Source organism: Argopecten irradians, unplaced genomic scaffold (genome assembly GCF_041381155.1).
Source record: "Argopecten irradians isolate NY unplaced genomic scaffold, Ai_NY scaffold_0702, whole genome shotgun sequence".
Taxonomy (NCBI): domain Eukaryota; kingdom Metazoa; phylum Mollusca; class Bivalvia; order Pectinida; family Pectinidae; genus Argopecten; species Argopecten irradians.
Window position 1 is genome coordinate 4,691 of NW_027188169.1, and position 23,077 is coordinate 27,767.

Here is a 23,077-nt window from a genome sequence, read left to right on the forward strand (position 1 = left end):
CCCGGATGTATATAATTGGCACATGATGACACTTGATGACAGATATCTTGAGAAAATGCCGGTCATGCTAGGTTGAAACTTTCAGAATTTGTTCCTCGGATATTGACCTTGACCAGGTTAGATGGAAACTTGTCAACGAAATTTTGGGAATTTATTATGAATTTTAACGTTACAATGAAACATATAGCAGAGTTAATTGTGGTCTCGGTCCATTTGACGGATTTTACATTTTTGACAGTACGAGTTATGCCCCTTGGGGTAGAGGAGGGGCATTTGATTGGTCAATGTGTCCGAAGGATGTCCCAGACCCCGAATATTTCAGCAGAAGCTTTAGCGTCAAGTAACCATATTGAATTTTTTCTGCATCGACAGTTTTAAACTGTTTTGAATTTGGCTTTAAAACTTTAATTTTTAACTCCCTCCTTCCCTCCCTTTCCAATCCTATAAAGGTTTTACTTTGTATATCCCACATATGGGTTTTTGGGGGCTTTTACTTCATGAAACAAATATGTTTTACATGTATTACCCGGGTGTCATACTTTGTAAACTTTGGTGGCGGTTTTTTTTTTACTTTGTAAACTCCACATTGGCTTTTTGGTTTATTAATTCTTGAAACAAATATTATTTTATATGTATTTCACATAAGTTTTGTCATGTATTATATTGGATTATCATTTATCTATTGATTTGATAAATATCCTGTCACCCTCTGTGAGGATGGCCTTGTTCACTCAATATGGTTGTAAAGTTGTTACTTGTGTGTAGATGCATAAAGAGTCACATAAAAACCGTGACAACAAATATACATGTATAAAGGATATATAAACCTGCATCGATTTCATTTAATTATCCCATTCAAGGATATATTATATTACAATAATTTACTGAAATACATGTTCTCACTTTCTGACGATTGAGTAAATAACTTAAATTATCTAAATAGGATGTATGCACATATATGCATATACTGCTATAGGTAACTCAAAAATAAAAAAATAAAAAAATAAAAATACACACACACAAGCAAAGCTAGTGTATGTTTTATTGAAATCATACATACTTTTTAAAGGATATAAATTAGTAATACTATAATAATATAAACTGTATAATAAAGGCTTATTTACCAAATGGTGCTCCTGTTAGTAAAACACAATATCATTTGTTAGTTAAAATAGTACACAAATAAAGCTTTATAAACAATCACAAAAAAAATATCATAGAAAATATGCCTAAACTTATCAAAGGATGTTCAATTAAAAGGCATATGTTTTTGTATACATAAATGCTTATATAGCGATTAATAACAAATTGACATAGTGACATGCTAATATAGCATAACCTAAAAGAAGTTTGAAGATTTAAGAATTCAAATTAGAAACCCAGAGAGAAAAAATGCTTAAACATCAAAATACAATACTGCTCTATGAGAGTGATGAACAGTCCTAGACAAGATTTCGTTTGAAGATGCTCCAACGCTGACAAACGGCCTTTTTTCACTATCAAAAAACAGGAGCAGACGATTTAGTATTTTTCTTCAGTTACAAAAGTTACTTACTTTACATCATTACCACCATCGAAAAGTTTGAGCTTCTAATTTTACTTCAAGTTAAAAAATATAAAAAAAAATAATTAATTTCATCCCGAAAAAATTCTGTGGCACTATATCCTATATGGAATGAAGTACCGATTGCGCACGCACCAAGGCAAACTAAATTATATCATATTATTTTTTGTGTTAATTAGACATATATATATACACGATTAAACACCAATTATTGTTCAATTGATGAATATCATTTATGTTCTGTCGGCGATGGAGCATCTTTAAAGATTGCATAGCTTTGTATTTTCTGTACATCATTTGGTAAACCATTGATGCTGTAAAACAAGACATTGCTTTGAAATGAATAAAATACAGTTTTGTGTTTAGGCACTATACAATTATTCAAACATGAGAATCTGGTATTTCTACTAAGACTGTCTATTACAAGACACATATTTCCTGATAGATATTAAGGTTTATTTCGGTTAACACATTTATGTAACATGTAACATACAAAGTCTTCTTGAATAAAAATTTATTTTAAGGCAGCAAAACATATCATGAGTTGGGTACACCAAAATAAACCTAGCTGCCAGTTTCTGGGCCTTGAGAAGCACGCTTTTCATATTTAAGTTGATACAGAAGTATTAAATCTGAAATGGTGGAATACTGCTTCAAAATGTAAATATGGGACAAAGAAGTAATTCCAACAGTGAAGACGAAATTGTCTATGATGTGTTTGTATAAATCATCTTTTGCAGAATTTAGTCTCATTTCCTGAACATAGATCGATATTACCATTTTAAGTATTGGCATTCCAAAGGTAGGTGGGACCAAGATTATCCAGTTCCATCTTTATATTGCTGCCGTCATTCACAGTCAATGTATAGTTTAATGTACAATTCAAGATTATATAAATAATACAAAGGCAATAACTTCTTATATACGCAGATAGTCTGACATACCGTAACTAAGATACTTCAATAATGTTGTTTTTTTATATATATATTGTAATGAAATTGGTTCCGTGTCGATGTCTTCAACAGGTTCCTAAGGTAGCGTTGTACGTGGTCGTCTTTACTGTATCCAATTTCGTAGGGTTTGTTACCTTTGTGATCACAGATCACATTCAGTGATCCCTCGAGTCCTTTATAACTAACGCCTTTAACTATAAGAACTACTCAAAGACAGATATTAAATTCACGGTTTATTACTTCTACCCATGAGAAATAGCAATTAACAATTTAACAAGTATAACAATCGAATAATGAATAATTTACAATGAGTATACAATGCAATACAGAAGATGATTACAAACGGTTTGATAAGTTACAATGTACAACTACACATGTTCCAATTTCCCTCTATCACTCTATATTGGACTCATGGACTCAACAGGTACTCAATAATTAATAAATACTATATGTACAGATGACTTATGAATATAGATGACTATCAACTAGTCTAATTTACAGGTTCCCTTTTAGAACTATAAATATTCACAATATTTACATAAGAGAAATTTATATATATTACAGATATAATAACAAGTGTAGAATGTCACCTGCTAGCAATACGTAGTAAGACCAAATATCTACGTATTGATCTAAATATAAACACAACTTATTTACAAGACTAGATATCCTTGTATATTAAATATACATGTAATAATACAGTCCGACAATTAAGGCTGTAGTAGCGTAATTTAATTATACTGTTATATATAGATGAGTAATATAGATAGCAAATGTAGAAGTCCATTTGCTATTAATACGTAAAGATTCCAAATATCTACGTATTAATCCTATATATGAATCTAGAATGTCAATAGCAAATGTAGAATGCCATTTGCTAGTAATACGTAGAGGTTCCAATTATCTGCGTATTAATCCTATGTATACATTTAGCAAGTTAATAGCAAATGTAGAATACCATTTCATGATTTGCTTGTAATACGTAGAGATTCCAATTATCTACTATTAATCTAAATATATAACTTGCCGCTTTACAATATTTGTATAAGAGTTATTTCCCTTTACCTTTCACTATCTATGTGTAGAAGTATAGGCTAGTAGATTCTTATAGAGTAGGTAGACGAGGAGACGTAGTGATATGTGATTTGTTAATAGGACAACGGTGAAATTATGAAATGCGCTCGGCCTTTTATAGCCTTCGGTCGCCCATGTTTGCACCGAGGATGCGAATTCTTCCAAATATGGTCAAGAATGCAAACATGGCTGCTCGATTCTGCCGTCTCACGCCAAAATAACCGTAACATGAAGCGGAACTTTAATAAGATAGTTCCGTTAAATTCCTTAAAATATGACATAAACTTCCATTAAGAACATCTTCAAAATCCTATAACTTTCTTGCTAAACTCTCTAACTTCCACACTATAATAAATTAATCACACAAACATAGCTTGTTCACCATTCATATGCGAACGACCACCCTCGACTCGGACTCTCAGTCATGAAAAGTTATGAGAGGGAATAACACGAACGTCAGTAATATAAAATGTTGTTAATACAAATGGATTTTAACCTAAATTTATGTTGTGCTGGATATATTGCACATTCCCACAATCCATAACATCACGGATTTACTAGGTAAGACCTAAATAATAGTAAGTTTTGTACATTTTCAATGTCCGACTTCCATGCATACCGTAGATAATGCTAACATGGCGGCCGTGATAACAACACACAACATTCTGTTGACCGGCCAAATGATAATATCAAATAATTATCATGTAATACATGTTCTTAACGTTAACTTAATAGTTTCTATATATCTGGGATATATTTATTATTGCCTATTATTTCTAGTTGTCTGTTTATTATTTCCCAACGAAACATCCCACAGCTGTGAAAAACAGTACACAAAATCAGCTGCTGTACACGGGCATGACCGTCACATTTCCTTATTCCGTTTCAATACAACACATATATTTTCCCAAGAAACCGTAACTATGTACCGTCCAAGAGACATCCGGAAGTGATATGGCACTGTCCGAGATTTCTTATCTGTTGTCATGGGCGACATCTCGTTCCTATACCGTAATTCACCACATTGTTAAATGGCACTATTTGTAATACTATTATTTCCATCGTCCAGTCATTTGTTGGATACGACCAGTTCTACAGCCTCCTGGGGGTCTGTTGTACCGGAATAACGACCTTGGGGTGGTTGATTGTTGACTTCTGTAAACATGCGATTCTAATTATCAAAAGGAGATTAATTAAAATGGCCTACCAAGGTAGTATTGAGGTAACAATGCAATAATTACCTTAATACTCCATCATCACATTCATCACAACAGATAATTCTTCAAAGTTCAGTGATGAAAGCATTCTTAAATTTAATAATATTTTCGGTTTTGATAAAAATGACGCGACATTTTTTCCTGAAAAAAGTGTTTATTTTATGTCCAATGTTTGTTACGTAATTGATTACTTTACATTTTTTATATTCGCAGGTTTTAATTTCGTGGTACATCGATTCATCTATAGCAATATCAGCACCTTTGTATAACAGCAGTGAAATTCAGGATATTTCGCCGGCGTTTTGAATTTCAGGAAAAATGGCGAATAAAGCTAAAACAACTCCCGGAAAAGTTACCGCTATATAATACATAAACGAACCTGTGGTTAATTGTCTGTTTCCTTTTTTGGTACATTTTTGGTAGATTACAGCTGTAATCACACCAGCCACGTATGTCACTGTAGGTACCACCACCATTATCACTGTGTTAGGTGTCACATCTGAACAAAACATAGTCATCTTCAATTGGCTTCAGTAATGATGGTAATAATTAAAACCGCGTTTTAACTTACTAAAAATTTTAATAGATTAAAAAATGGTTTTGAAAATCAAACAGCTTGAGATGTAATGTAAAACGAATTAACAAACTAGTAAATTAATTTATTGATATAAGTTTTGTAACTCACGTGGAGAGTGAAGAGGATCTTCCTGTTGTGGCTGCTGTCCTGTGGAATTGCAAATAAATAGTATATTGATTAAACGTTGTCATGTTAAAGTTATATGTTCCATAACTGGGCGTAGAAAATCGACATGTTGTTTGTTCTTCAGTAATTTATTGAAACCCAAACGTTTTAATGAATTAAGGTGTACAAATCGTTTAAAGTAATTCAGGACAAATACCTCTGACGCTTTATAAGCATCTGTAACAACACATAATTTATTCACTGTGGTAGTTCTGGTTTAACATTGGTAACAACACATAATTTATTCACTGTGGTAGTTCTGGTTTAACATTGGTAACAACACATAATTTATTCACTGTGGTAGTTCTGGTTTAACATTGGTAACAACACATAATTTATTCACTGTGGTAGTTCTGGTTTAACATTGGTAACAACACATAATTTATTCACTGTGGTAGTTCTGGTTTAACATTGGTAACAACACATAATTTATTCACTGTGGTAGTTCTGGTTTAACATTGGTAACAACACATAATTTATTCACTGTGGTAGTTCTGGTTTAACATTGGTAGCATCACATAATTTATTCACTGTGGTAGTTCTGGTTTAACATTGGTAGCATCACATAATTTATTCACTGTGGTAGTTCTGGTTTAACATTCGTAACAACAATATTCACTGTGGTAGTTCTGGTTTAACATTGGTAACAACACATACTTTATTCACTGTGGTAGTTCTGGTTTACAATGCTTTACGTGTGTTTAGATAAAAACATATCTGAAAAAAGTCACTTAAAACTAATATCACTATAACATGTAGAATGAAATTTTAGAGAACAGCTTGGCTTTTAGGTTTGTCATGTGTACTCATTTCACTGCACTCTAGACGTAAATATAGTGATTTTTGGCAGTACTTCCAAAAACATTTTTGGTTCTTACATAACTTTATACAATTAACACATATGCATTGTGAATATTATAGTTCTCAAAATGTTAATCACCTGTGGTGGTGGTGATAATATATTCAAAGCTCTTCTTGATCGTGACAATGAAAATTACGACACATATAACTTTAAGGAATTCACATCATATAACAATAAAAAGTCAGTCTACCGATACCTATTGTATCTAACGTACCTGACGAGGTGGTGAATGACTGAGGCATAGTCGGTAGTGTTAGCGGATTTCTCTCTTCAAGTTCTAAATAAAAAAGATAGTCATCGAAAGCTTAATTAAATGGTCGGTTTGATGTTTATTAAAATTTAAAGTAAAATGGATTGTTACTGTAAAATTTGTTATTTTCAACAAAAGTACTTGAATGTAAACTCAAATGCAATAGTTTGATATAGAGAATAACAGAGGAAAGGAAGAAAAGATACACGTATTTACAGTATAAATAAACCAATTGTAGATTTTATGTAATAGTGTCACTAATTGTATATGAAAATTGATAATTTAATCACACAAAGGTATTACCTGCTGCCTCGATATTCTTCTTCACTGAAAATAAATCATAATTAAACGAAATTAAAAGGTATAAAAACACACAAAAACATATTTAACGTATATGTTATCGCACGACATGATAATTAAATTAATTGTAGGCCTTTGTTGGCAAAAAATCATTCTTTCATATCCCGATATATTTTTTTTAATTGGGACATCCAATGCTTAAAATGAATTTTTCAGATAAAATGAAAATGCGTTTTGAAGTTCAATCTCATTGATTCAATACGTAACGTGTTAATGTCATATTGTGATGTCATAATTATGTCGGGTTTTCAAGCCTTTCTAGGATTTTTTCATAGAGGTATGAAATAGGAATAGGCTAATCAGAAAGTCAGATATACATGTAGTATGAAAACAAATAAAAAATGATACAAGTCCTGTATATGTTGTTTTATCATACCTCAAGTGAGAATCCTGCATTCTGATTGGTCGAGAGATATTTGGTATTTTACACTATCACACGGCAGTTAGCATTATAACAATAGGAGACAAACAATAAACACGTTCGTAGCAACCCTCTATGAACGAGTGATAGTGTATTTTTGACAGTGCAAAATATTAACCGCCCGATAAAGATGCGCACTCGTTTCTTTTTTCGACGCCATATTTGTTTTTTAAACCGACGCTTCAAAATTTATCTGGAGCTATTCAGTAATAGTTTTGCCAAATTAGTTTGCATTTCACTATTAATATCTTTTTTTTTCAAATGAAGTACAGAGCTTTCCGTTTAGAAACTGTTCACGTCGGTGATTAGGTGAACGGAAGACATGCGATTACAAGCGTCTTCGTGACGTTGCTAATGTTGCAAACAGACAACGGGACGAACCCAAAATTCCTTGAGACTTACAAATACGTTAAGATTTTAACAAACGCATGAGACTAGACAACAAGAATAATTCACTGAATGTTTGTTGTATTATTTTTACAATGCAATGGTGATAAGCGCTACTGAGTACAGTATGAAAGCTGATATGTTATTTTACTGCCGACGGTGAGTTTTCGACTTTTGCTAAAATAAGTAAAATGTTTCAGTAGTTTGCAAATACTTGAAAACTATATTTATTTCTAGACTTTTGGTATAATAAAATAAATACTACCTGCATTAGAGGGTGACAGTGCCTATATAGTGTCACCCCTCGGAATATCACTGTCACCCTCGGCTTCGCCTCGGGTGACAGTGATATCCTCGGGTTGACACTAGGCATTGTTATATGACTGTGAATTTTGCCGTTTTCTGATTGGTTTAGACCGCTCGGACAGGTCTTGACAAAATGCAATGTCAACCTGAGACCGATGAACACCTGTTCAGAGGTTGACATTGCAAATCCGGTAACCTGGCTATAAATAGACACAGGGAATTCCCTGTCTCTTCCAAATTTTTAACCAATCAAAATAGAGCATTGCCAATCATCGGACAATAGCCAAATCAAACATGGCTGACAACAGTGTGGTAGGATTAGGAAAGGTATTTTACACACGTTAAATGTAGCTGTATATTCGAAGATTATATTATGACAAAACATAATAGAAGTATGTACATTGTACTGAGGATACGTGGATGAAGATTTTCTTGACCTTTGTCAAATTAGTCATTGCGCTGTCCTTGCTTCAAAATTATTTTGAATAGCAAAACTTGTATTATTTCATATAACAAAACAATTATTGACTTTTTGAAGGTTAATAACAGGAATTGTTAAACCTTTGAAAGTTGATATTTCCCTCGGCCTTCGGCCTCGAGGAATATCACCTTTCTCAGGTTTAACAAGTCCTCGTATTAACCTACAAAAAGTCGATATTTGTATAATGTCGACCTCCATGTGACAGTGTATTATCCAATAAGAATAGAGGAAATTCAGAGCATATCTAATATTCAAGTATAACTACGTCGAACTGATTTGGATGTGTCACTCATCTTATATTTATATATTTAGAAAAAACGTAAAATATATTTGTAGCATTAAAGAATGATGGAACATGTTTTCAAAAATCAACAGATACATTTTCTAATTAATTATCGGTGTTTTCTGTATTTGCATAGTGTGTTGTATTTGCATATTGCATGCAGTCATATGGCCTTGCAGGTAAGTAATGATTGTGATGTCATATGCTTTTGCGAGCGTAACGTCATACTTTTCAGAGAAAACGACGCGACTTTCGCTTACAAAACAATGACGTCACAATTGATACCTACCCACAATGTAGTAAAATATGTAATATGAAAAGTCGGAATACATTTATTACCATCCATACAATAGAAGTAACACTGTATTGGCCGGCCTCCAGACACCAAGGGTAGGTTACAGGCGGCGGGACTACACTTCATACACATGCCATGGTGACAATATTGGGTCCATATATCACAGGTGACGTGCCCACACGCTACAGGTATTGTATCCGGTGTGTCCCAGTCCTGCAGAGCTAGTCCCCGTACTGTCAGGACTAATACCATGACAACTGTCCACAGCATCCTGTGGTGAATGTCGGCTCGGTATCCTAACTTAACTATCACAGTAAATATCGTCGGTTATACAATATGAATTACAATGTCGTCACATACATGTGAGATACGAAATTTTGAACCTTCGGACCAACAGACAAGAGCATTTATTATATATATTAAATGTTTTAAAGTATTAGCGGTTTTCCCGACCGTGGTATGTCATAAACAAAAACTGGGATTACCTGGGTGTATTAATAGGATATCAAAAATAGAACCAACGTAACCTTACAGGTATATCTCATCATCTATTGTCATGTCCCATTACAAATAGCTGTTTGACCGAAGGATTTATTGCATTCAACTTTATTACAATATTTGTTTCTTTGACTTTGCCAACATATTTTGTCTGCACGGTTGGAATTACTTCTTGTCCCATATGTTCTCTGATGCAACACACCCACATTCATCTACCGTGCTTCAAACTTATCTCTTTTTTTTAACATCGAGCATACACCTGAAGTAAACTTTCCATAACATCAACAACACCATATCGGAGATTGTTGTAAACTTAATTAAATCATTAGCCTGTCAAAAAGACACTTTTTCTAAATGTTGCCATTGATCTATTTGAATGATTGAAAACAACAAATAATATTTTTGATTTCCTATTTAATATTTTCAATAAAGATATAAAACAAAATGAGTAATTTAGTGACACATTTTCTTGAGTTAGGATAACACGATACTTGATATTCGATATCGGCTGAATTAACATAGGAATCTGTCAATGTTATAATTAGTGCCTTGTTATTTACGACTGTTATCACACTGTTCATAGCATATCGCCGAAAACATCAAACAATACACCATATTACACTGCCAACGGTCAAATCAACATGTCTTGAATATTTGTTCATTTCTAAATCTACCAATTTGAATTTTAGCAAATAATTCTCTGCAGAAAGCAATTTGTCCATATTTGGAAATAACGTTGATAGCCAGCATTTCATGTTACATTATCATTACACTATCGATCAAAGCTGAACCTAGGCCTGTACACTTGTCATGTTACATTATCATTACACTATCGATCAAAGCTGAACCTAGGCCTGTACACTTGTCATGTCACATTATCATTACACTATCGATCAAAGCTGAACCTAGGCCTGTACACTTGTCATGTCACATTATCATTACACTATCGATCAAAGCTGAACCTAGGCCTGTACACTTGTCATGTTACATTATCATTACACTATCGATCAAAGCTGAACCTAGGCCTGTACACTTGTCATGTTACATTATCATTACACTATCGATCAAAGCTGAACCTAGGCCTGTACACTTGTCATGTCACATTATCATTACACTATCGATCAAAGCTGAACCTAGGCCTGTACACTTGTCATGTTACATTATCATTACACTATCGATCAAAGCTGAACCTAGGCCTGTACACTTGTCATGTTACATTATCATTACACTATCGATCAAAGCTGAACCTAGGCCTGTACACTTGTCATGTTACATTATCATTACACTATCGATCAAAGCTGAACCTAGGCCTGTACACTTGTCATGTTACATTATCATTACACTATCGATCAAAGCTGAACCTAGGCCTGTACACTTGTCATGTCACATTATCATTACACTATCGATCAAAGCTGAACCTAGGCCTGTACACTTGTCATGTTACATTATCATTACACTATCGATCAAAGCTGAACCTAGGCCTGTACACTTGTCATGTTACATTATCATTACACTATCGATCAAAGCTGAACCTAGGCCTGTACACTTGTCATGTTACATTATCATTACACTATCGATCAAAGCTGAACCTAGGCCTGTACACTTGTCATGTTACATTATCATTACACTATCGATCAAAGCTGAACCTAGGCCTGTACACTTGTCATGTTACATTATCATTACACTATCGATCAAAGCTGAACCTAGGCCTGTACACTTGTCATGTTACATTATCATTACACTATCGATCAAAGCTGAACCTAGGCCTGTACACTTGTCATGTTACATTATCATTACACTATCGATCAAAGCTGAACCTAGGCCTGTACACTTGTCATGTTACATTATCATTACACTATCGATCAAAGCTGAACCTAGGCCTGTACACTTGTCATGTTACATTATCATTACACTATCGATCAAAGCTGAACCTAGGCCTGTACACTTGTCATGTTACATTATCATTACACTATCGATCAAAGCTGAACCTAGGCCTGTACACTTGTCATGTTACATTATCATTACACTATCGATCAAAGCTGAACCTAGGCCTGTACACTTGTCATGTTACATTATCATTACACTATCGATCAAAGCTGAACCTAGGCCTGTACACTTGTCATGTTACATTATCATTACACTATCGATCAAAGCTGAACCTAGGCCTGTACACTTGTCATGTTACATTATCATTACACTATCGATCAAAGCTGAACCTAGGCCTGTACACTTGTCATGTTACATTATCATTACACTATCGATCAAAGCTGAACCTAGGCCTGTACACTTGTCATGTTACATTATCATTACAATATCGATCAAAGCTGAACCTAGGCCTGTACACTTGTCATGTTACATTATCATTACACTATCGATCAAAGCTGAACCTAGGCATGTACACTTGTCATGTTACATTATCATTACACTATCGATCAAAGCTGAACCTAGGCCTGTACACTTGTCATGTTACATTATCATTACACTATCGATCAAAGCTGAACCTAGGCCTGTACACTTGTCATGTTACATTATAATTACACTATCGATCAAAGCTGAACCTAGGCCTGTACACTTGTCATGTTACATTATCATTACACTATCGATCAAAGCTGAACCTAGGCCTGTACACTTGTCATGTTACATTATCATTACACTATCGATCAAAGCTGAACCTAGGCCTGTACACTTGTCATGTTACATTATCATTACACTATCGATCAAAGCTGAACCTAGGCCTGTACACTTGTCATGTTACATTATCATTACACTATCGATGTACACCTAGGCCTGTACACTTGTCATGTTACATTATCATTACACTATCGATCAAAGCTGAACCTAGGCCTGTACACTTGTCATGTTACATTATAATTACACTATCGATCAAAGCTGAACCTAGGCCTGTACACTTGTCATGTTACATTATCATTACAATATCGATCAAAGCTGAACCTAGGCCTGTACACTTGTCATGTTACATTATCATTACACTATCGATCAAAGCTGAACCTAGGCCTGTACACTTGTCATGTTACATTATCATTACACTATCGATCAAAGCTGAACCTAGGCCTGTACACTTGTCATGTTACATTATCATTACACTATCGATCAAAGCTGAACCTAGGCCTGTACACTTGTCAAGTAACCGTGTACAACTAATTCAGTTAGGTAACTTGACGGCTGATATAGGTCGCCGTACAAATTTTGAACAGACTGGAATTCCAGATGCTATTTTGATTTAATGTTTTATAAATAATCGCATTGTAATCTTCCTATTAAGAGAAATTCCCTTGCTGTATACGAGTGAGACAAGACTATAGACACACAGGATATACACTGATAAGAAAATTATCAACACTAATTATATACACTTACACCTGAATTAAACTTTCTCTAATAGGTAAAAAGTCAATGCAACCTGAAATTCACATAAAATGACCTTAATTTTGCATTTGAGTTTCATTTGAATTCATGTCAATTTTATGTGGTTCTTGGTTTGAATTTTGTGTGTGTAAATTAAATGGATATGTATGTGTACTCGACCGTTACTTCATTCATAACATCGGAATAACCTATGCTGCAATACCTGACAACTTAAGCGTAATGTCTATTGTTATGTGTTACAAAGCAAACAAAGGAAATCGTGTTCGAAGTTTGTAGGGACCATCATATAACTGCAGTGCGGTATACACCTGTCCTGATATAAATATTGAATGGATTTGCTTTACCTGTGGCAATAGACTACTTTTAAACCTACTTTATTTGCCCACAGCTTTTCCGAGACTTTCACGAGACGTCTCTTAATTTTTGAAATGGGAATGTTAAACGGGATTGATGTATATACATAATTTTATAGTTATTAGCTTACCGATAATACTATTACCGCCTTCTGAAGAACCTACTTAAAATAAATCAAATGTTAATTTTCAGAACGCGGGTCGTCTTATGTCTCCCGCCGCCGTCCAAATCCGCCAGACGGCAAAACAGCGAATTCAATATGCACTGTTCACATAAATTACCGATTTGTTTGGTGTTGTGACATCAATTTAGGCCATGGATATAAGTTTTGTATATTATTATTGTTTATAAGAATTTTTTTATTTTTTGTTTCGGAAACATAGTAGGCCTTGTAATACATGTGTGTACAATAATTTAACAACCAAGCGACAGCGACATAGAGGGGGAAGACTAGCGATAGTTGAACACTTTAGAAGTCATCTACTATGGCTTAGAGAACTAGCCACTTATGTCCACCATCCTTATATTTTTCTATATCATATGTATGAACGATAAGGATATTCCACCAATCTCAGGGTCACTCAATTAGGTATCCTCTTCCTTCATACCCTCATATGAAAAGGCAGCTAAGTAGTTAGCTTATTTATACATCGGAAATACCAATACAAGTTTCATTTTATTAGATATATGTATTTGGTTGTGTTAATTATGTCCTTTTCTATAGCATATAGACTATTTCGAGTTATGCCCATTTGGACTGAGACCACAATTACATACTTCCGGTTTCAGTACCCACGAATGAAGTCCCTTCAGAAATGTATGTATTTTATGAAAACATTCAGCATGCCCCTGTGAACTTGGTATTTGCCAACAAATTTAATGTAGATGTGTAGTGTATATGTCAAATTAACTGTTATAGTGTAAAATACTGAATTTTCTTATGTTTTTATTGCTCCAGGATCCTGTGTAAAAAGTCCTGTTTTGACCCGAACCCATGACCCGGATGTATATAATTGGCACATGATGACACTTGATGACAGATATCTTGAGAAAATGCCGGTCATGCTAGGTTGAAACTTTCAGAATTTGTTCCTCGGATATTGACCTTGACCAGGTTAGATGGAAACTTGTCAACGAAATTTTGGGAATTTATTATGAATTTCTGTAACAATGGGGACAACCTACGTCATCGGAAGTGATATCGGGCACACAAAAACAATGAAAAAACGCCCGCTTCAAGATGAAAAGCGGCTGAAATTATGACATAAAAGCAATGCATCTTCTAAACCTATCGCGCGTCAAAGACAGTGTATTGTTAGAGACTCTGTGAAACTATAAGATATCGTCAAACTAGCTCAGATAATGCAAACACCTCGACACAATATTTTTCGACAGCAGGGATATCGGTCACATTTTATTCAATAAAACGTAACAAGTTGTAAAAAAATAAATTTTGCTGCCACAAAACCGTCCCATTTACTAATATGTAATATATGACTATTGAAAGAAAATATTTCATTCATTTTATCTTCTAGTGGAGAAACATAGACGGTGCTTAATTAGAAATTATGAAAGTGATATCGGTCACACTTAGAACTTTAGGGGTAACGGTCACATCCAAAATTACGAAAACTGAATATTACAGCATTGTACATGTAGTCGTTATTTACGCATTCATGCAACTCCAGTGGAAAAGCGCCAATACACTTTCATTGAATTTATCTGATCTTGAAAGATGACTTTTTAACCGATTATCAGCAAATGGTTGGCGAGCTATAAAAACCTTTCCCCCATTGTCATCCATCCGTCTTTTGTTTCTGTTATTTTCTCTGAAAGTACTGGAGGGGTTTCATATGTAGATCCAGTTATGTATAAAATATTTCGGGATCAATCAGAAATCGAGATGGGAAAAAAGAAAACATCATTTGTTTCGATACAAATACATGTATTTGCCAGAGTGTATTAAGGATCTATTTTAAATTCCATGTTTAGAAAGTCATCTTTCTTGATTCTAATAGTTGAACTTGCTGCTATGGTTCAAATTCCACATGTGAGCATAGTTATGCATATTTCATTTTGGGACCGATCCATTGACACAATGGCCAACTGGTAGTCATCTTTGGTTTTCATATAGGAGTTATTACCCATATTTATGTACTTAATGGACCTTCTGGAATTTTATAAGTACTATCTCTCTCTTTACCGTTGTTGTGCATAATGCACCAATTAAAGCACGGTAGTCGACAACTTGAAGTTCGTTTGCCATGTAGACATACAATTATCAAATATCTTGTTTGATATAGATATTTTGATATTCATTTATGTCATAGGGTTGTATTTATTAATGCTCATTTTCGGGACAGATAATATTACAAAATATTGAATATTTGGCTATCTTGGAAATTTTTGACTTAATAGCATTCATATACATGTAGATATATTTACTTTTTCACTGCAACCCCACTTTTTATACTTACCAAGTGCATTTGACATTCAGGGTTGCATGATCTGCTATCCGCCTATTTTCGTGTAACGTCATAATTTGTGTGCCATCGATCACATTAACTATAGTTGTTTCGTCCTTGACGATATTGCTTTTTTCCTTAGATATGCAAATATCTTTAAATGTTATCATACAATTGTTATCAAATTAAAATGCGTCCAGTTGACAATTAGGGGAGCATGAACGCCAACTGGACATCGGCTAATTCAACATGAAGCGCTAAAGATATTGGACCCACATATCAAATTGACTAATTTGCAAATCCAATGGTAGACGTCACGATATTTCCTGGGCCTCTTGTTATCGACTGATTTTGCTTTTATAATTTGTTTGCGTATGATCATTTGTGATATTGTTGTTAAGATATATTCTATTTACCTTTTCAACCGTTATAGTGTGTTTATTTGTATAAAGCAAATTATTGAGTTGAAAATCTTTGGAGAAACTATCAGTGAACTGTCATGAAGAACTGTACAAACGCTATCAGCTAAAAACCCTCAGTGATCCTGTCTATCATGTATTCACGTATCTCTGTTGCTTATAGATCAGTGTGGTTTTCCTTTTGTTTACATCGGATGCCTTTACATCTTTAAGTTTTATGTAGTTTCTTATATATAATTACTTTAACACAGAAACGTACTTCAAATTAGTACAATGGTACTACATGGAGATGTAATTTGTCTTGGTAAGGGTTGCCCCAGTTCCACTTTGCTTCAGCAAGCATTCCACGCAAAGGCAATGCAAGAACAAATGGGTATGTACAAATACATGTATAGACAAAAACAAAACAATATACAGTGTACGAATAACCAAAGAATTCAACAACAAAAAAAACAGTTACGATAATAGTTAATGATGTTTCATGTATCTCGGTGGTATTTCCTCTTGAATGATTAGATAAGGAAAAACCAAGCTGCAATATTTCAGCAATCTTTACGAAGCGACAAACCATTTCAAAAACTTTGGATTTGACCGTTACCATGTGAACGACATTCTTTTCAAAAGCAACAACACGCCAATTATACAGGTACGTCACTTTTGAAGCGGATAAAATGAACTATAGTTACTACTTGAAATATAAGGTAATTTGTATCAGTAAATAACAATAAAGTTACGAAATTTACACTTGACATATTTTTCAGTGAATAAATTGTGACCGATAGCCACGCTGTCAAAACAAAAAACGGACGGATGACGAGCAATGGACGAAAGGCGATTTCAATAGCTCGCCAACCATTTGCTGATAGTGGGTTAAAAGTCGTCTTTCAAGATCAGATAAATTCAATAAAGGTATTTTTGCGGCGTATCCACTGGAGTCGCATGCTGCTTAAATAACGACTACATGTACAATGCTGTTATATTCAGTTTTAGTTACTTTGGATGTGACCGTTACCCCTAAAGTTCTAAGTGTGACCAATATCCCTTTTATAATTTCTAATAAAGCACCGTCTATGTTTTGTCCACTAGCAGATATAACGATTGAAATATTTTCTTTCAACATTCATATATTACACTTTAGTAAACGGGACAGTTTTGTGACAGCAAAATTTGTTTTATTTACAACTTATAACGTGTTTGTGAAAAAATGTGACCGATATCCCTGCTGTCGAAAAATATTGTGTCGAGGTGTTTGCATTATTTGAGCTAGTTTGACGATTTCTAATAGTTTCACAGAGTCTCTAACAACACACTGTCTTTGACGCACAATAGATTTAGAAGATGCATTGCTTTTATGTGATAATTTCAGCCGCTTTCATCTTGAAGCGGGCGTTTTTCCATTGTTTTTGTGTGCCCGATATCCCTTCCGATGACGTAGGTTGTCCCCATTGTTTAACGTTACAATGAAACATAGCAGAGTTAATTGTGGTCTCGGTCCATTTGACGGATTTTACATTTTTGACAGTACGAGTTATGCCCCTTGGGGTAGAGGAGGGGCATTTGATTGGTCAATGTGTCCGAAGGGGGTCCCAGACCCCAAATATTTCAGCAGAAGCTTTAGCGTCAAGTAACCATATTGAATTTTTTCTGCATCGACAGTTTTTAAACTGTTTTTGAATTTGGCTTTAAAACTTTAGTTTTTAACTCCCTCCCTCCCTCCTTTCCAATCCTATAAAGGTTTTACTTTGTATATCCCACATATGGGTTTTTGGGGGCTTTTACTTCATGAAACAAATATATTTTACATGTATTACCCGGGTGTCATACTTTGTAAACTTTGGTGGCGGTTTTTTTTTTACTTTGTAAACTCCACATTGGCTTTTTGGTTTATTAATTCTTGAAACAAATATTATTTTATATGTATTTCACATAAGTTTTGTCATGTATTATATTGGATTATCATTTATCTATTGATTTGATAAATATCCTGTCACCCTCTGTGAGGATGGCCTTGTTCACTCAATATGGTTGTAAAGTTGTTACTTGTGTGTAGATGCATAAAGAGTCACATAAAAACCATGACAAGAAATATACATGTATAAAGGATATATAAACCTGCATCGATTTCATTTAATTATCCCATTCAAGGATATATTATATTACAATAATTTACTGAAATACATGTTCTCACTTTCTGACGATTGAGTAAATAACTTAAATTATCTAAATAGGATGTATGCACATATATGCATATACTGCTATAGGTAACTCAAAATAAAAAAATAAAAAAATAAAAATACACACACACAAGCAAAGCTAGTGTATGTTTTATTGAAATCATACATACTTTTTAAAGGATATAAATTAGTAATACTATAATAATATAAACTGTATAATAAAGGCTTATTTACCAAATGGTGCTCCTGTTAGTAAAACACAATATCATTTGTTACTTAAAATAGTACAAAAACAAAGCTTTATAAACAATCACAAAAAATATTACAGAAAATATACTTAAAATCATCAAAGGATGTTCAATTAAAAGGCATATGTTTTTGTATACATAAATGCTTATATAGCGATTAATAACAAATTGACATAGTGACATGCTAATATAGCATAACCTAAAAGAAGTTTGAAGATTTAAGAATTCAAATTAGAAACCCAGAGAGAAAAAATGCTTAAACATCAAAATACAATACTGCTCTATGAGAGTGATGAACAGTCCTAGACAAGATTTCGTTTGAAGATGCTCCAACGCTGACAAACGGCCTTTTTTCACTATCAAAAAACAGGAGCAGACGATTTAGTATTTTTCTTCAGTTACAAAAGTTACTTACTTTACATCATTACCACCATCGAAAAGTTTGAGCTTCTAATTTTACTTCAAGTTAAAAAATATAAAAAAAAATAATTAATTTCATCCCGAAAAAATTCTGTGGCACTATATCCTATATGGAATGAAGTACCGATTGCGCACGCACCAAGGCAAACTAAATTATATCATATTATTTTTTGTGTTAATTAGACATATATATATACACGATTAAACACCAATTATTGTTCAATTGATGAATATCATTTATGTTCTGTCGGCGATGGAGCATCTTTAAAGATTGCATAGATTTGTATTTTCTGTACATCATTTGGTAAACCATTGATGCTGTTAACAAGACATTGCTTTGAAATGAATAAAATACAGTTTTGTGTTTAGGCACTATACAATTATTCAAACATGAGAATCTGGTATTTCTACTAAGACTGTCTATTACAAGACACATATTTCCTGATAGATATTAAGGTTTTTTTTTGGTTAACACATTTATGTAACATGTAACATACAAAGTCTTCTTGAATAAAAATTTATTTTAAGGCAGCAAAACATATCATGAGTTGGGTACACCAAAATAAACCTAGCTGCCAGTTTCTGGGCCTTGAGAAGCACGCTTTTCATATTTAAGTTGATACAGAAGTATTAAATCTGAAATGGTGGAATACTGCTTCAAAATGTAAATATGGGACAAAGAAGTAATTCCAACAGTGAAGACGAAATTGTCTATGATGTGTTTGTATAAATCATCTTTTGCAGAATTTAGTCTCATTTCCTGAACATAGATCGATATTACCATTTTAAGTATTGGCATTCCAAAGGTAGGTGGGACCAAGATTATCCAGTTCCATCTTTATATTGCTGCCGTCATTCACAGTCAATGTATAGTTTAACGTACAATTCAAGATTATATAAATAATACAAAGGCAATAACTTCTTATATACGCAGATAGTCTGACATACCGTAACTAAGATACTTCAATAATGTTTTTTTTTTTTTTATATATATTGTAATGAAATTGGTTCCGTGTCGAAGTCTTCAACAGGTTCCTAAGGTAGCGTTGTACGTGGTCGTCCTTACTGTATCCAATTTCGTTGGGTTTGTTACCTTTGTGATCACAGATCACATTCAGTGATCCCTCGAGTCGTTTATAACTAACGCCTTTAACTATAAGAACTACTCAAAGACAGATATTAAATTCACGGTTTATTACTTCTACCCATGAGAAATAGCAATTAACAATTTAACAAGTATAACAATCGAATAATGAATAATTTACAATGAGTATACAATGCAATACAGAAGATGATTACAAACGGTTTGATAAGTTACAATGTACAACTACACATGTTCCAATTTCCCTCTATCACTCTATATTGGACTCATGGACTCAACAGGTACTCAATAATTAATAAATACTATATGTACAGATGACTTATGAATATAGATGACTATCAACTAGTTTAATTTACAGGTCCCCTTTAGAACTATAAATATTCACAATATTTACATAAAAGAAATTTATATATATTACAGATATAATAACAAGTGTAGAATGTCACCTGCTAGCAATACGTAGTAAGACCAAATATCTACGTATTGATCTAAATATAAACACAACTTATTTACAAGACTAGATATCCTTGTATATTAAATATACATGTAATAATACAGTCCGACAATTAAGGCTGTAGTAGCGTAATTTAATTATACTGTTATATATAGATGAGTAATATAGATAGCAAATGTAGAAGTCCATTTGCTATTAATACGTAAAGATTCCAAATATCTACGTATTAATCCTATATATGAATCTAGAATGTCAATAGCAAATGTAGAATGCCATTTGCTAGTAATACGTAGAGGTTCCAATTATTTGCGTATTAATCCTATGTATACATTTAGCAAGTTAATAGCAAATGTAGAATACCATTTCATGATTTGCTTGTAATACGTAGAGATTCCAATTATCTACGTATTAATCTAAATATATAACTTGCCGCTTTACAATATTTGTATAAGAGTTATTTTCCCTTTACCTTTCACTATCTATGTGTAGAAGTATAGGCTAGTAGATTCTTATAGAGTAGGTAGACGAGGAGACGTAGTGATATGTGATTTTGTTAATAGGACAGACGGTGAAATTATGAAATGCGCTCGGCCTTTTATAGCCTTCGTCGCCCATGTTTGCACCGAGGATGCGAATTCTTCCAAATATGGTCAAGAATGCAAACATGGCTGCTCCATTCTGCCGTCTCACGCCAAAATAACCGTAACATGAAGCGGAACTTTAATAAGATAGTTCCGTTTAAATTCCTTAAAATATGACATAAACTTCCATTAAGAACATCTTCAAAATCCTATAACTTTCTTGCTAAACTCTCTAACTTCCACACTATAATAAATTAATCACACAAACATAGCTTGTTCACCATTCAATATGCGAACGACCACCCTCGACTCGGACTCTCAGTCATGAAAAGTTATGAGAGGGAATAACACGAACGTCAGTAATAATAAAATGTTGTTAATACAAATGGATTTTAACCTAAATTTATGTTGTGCTGGATATATTGCACATTCCCACAATCCATAACATCACGGATTTACTAGGTAAGACCTAAATAATAGTAAGTTTTGTACATTTTCAATGTCCGACTTCCATGCATACCGTAGATAATGCTAACATGGCGGCCGTGATAACAACACACAAACATTCTGTTGACCGGCCAAATGATAAATATCAAATAATTATCATGTAAATACATGTTCTTAACGTTAACTTAATAGTTTCTAGATATCTGGCATATATTTATTATTGCCTATTATTTCTAGTTGTCTGTTTATTATTTCCCAACGAAACATCCCACAGCTGTGAAAAACAGTACACAAAATCAGCTGCTGTACACGGGCATGACCGTCACATTTCCTTATTCCGTTTCAATACAACACATATATTTTCCCAAGAAACCGTAACTATGTACCGTCCAAGAGACATCCGGAAGTGATATGGCACTGTCCGAGATTTCTTATCTGTTGTCATGGGCGACATCTCGTTCCTATACCGTAATTCACCACATTGTTAAATGGCACTATTTGTAATACTATTATTTCCATCGTCCAGTCATTTGTTGGATACGACCAGTTCTACAGCCTCCTGGGGGTCTGTTGTACCCGGAATAACGACCTTGGGGGTGGTTGAATTGTTGACTTCTGTAAACATGCGATTCTAATTATCAAAAGGAGATTAATTAAAATGGCCTACCAAGGTAGTATTGAGGTAACAATGCAATAATTACCTTAATACTCCATCATCACATTCATCACAACAGATAATTCTTTCAAAGTTCAGTGATGAAAGCATTCTTAAATTTTAATAATATTTTCGGTTTTGATAAAAATGACGCTGAACATTTTTTCCTGAAAAAAGTGTTTATTTTATGTCCAATGTTTTGTTACGTAATTGATTACTTTACATTTTCTATATACCTTTTCGCAGGTTTTATATTTCGTGGTAACATCGATTCATCTATAGCAATATCAGCACCTTTGTATAACAAGCAGTGAAATTCTGCAGGATATTTCTGCCGGCGTGGTTATTTGAATTTCAGGAAGAAATGGCGAATAAAGCTGTAAAAACTTCCAACTCCCGTGAAAAGTTACCGCTATATAATACATAAACGAACCTGTGGGTTAATTGTCTGTTTCCTTTTTTGGTACATTTTTTGGTAGATTAACAGCTGTATAATCACACCAGCCACGTATGTCACTGTAGGTAACCACCACCATATATCAACTGTGTTAGGGTGTCCACATCCTGAACAAAACATAGTCATCTTCAATTGGCTTTCAGACAAAGATGGGTAATGAGAATTTAAACCTCGTTTATAACTTACTAAAGATTTTTTAATACATTAAACAATGGTTTTGA

At 33.7% G+C, this 23,077-nt stretch overlaps 1 protein-coding gene across 3 annotated transcripts; it reads right to left on the minus strand.

Moving 5' to 3' along the window:
• Window positions 1-4,622: 4,622 nt before the first annotated feature.
• On the minus strand, window positions 4,623-11,221 carry LOC138313477 (uncharacterized). Of its 3 annotated transcripts, XM_069253901.1 has the most exons (6): window positions 9,240-11,221; window positions 6,966-6,989; window positions 6,627-6,689; window positions 5,494-5,532; window positions 5,188-5,307; window positions 4,623-4,746 (listed from the first exon to the last, which is right to left on the minus strand). In XM_069253901.1, exons 1-6 carry the CDS (start codon window positions 9,463-9,465, stop codon window positions 4,661-4,663), a joined length of 558 nt encoding a protein of 185 aa, XP_069110002.1. In that variant the 5' UTR covers window positions 9,466-11,221; the 3' UTR covers window positions 4,623-4,660. The 3 variants fall into 3 exon arrangements, with proteins under 3 accessions (XP_069110002.1, XP_069110003.1, XP_069110004.1); XM_069253902.1 differs by lacking the exon at window positions 5,188-5,307; XM_069253903.1 differs by lacking the exon at window positions 4,623-4,746 and having other exon boundaries at window positions 4,758-5,307; window positions 9,240-9,522.
• Between the last annotated feature and the right edge of the window lie 11,856 nt (window positions 11,222-23,077).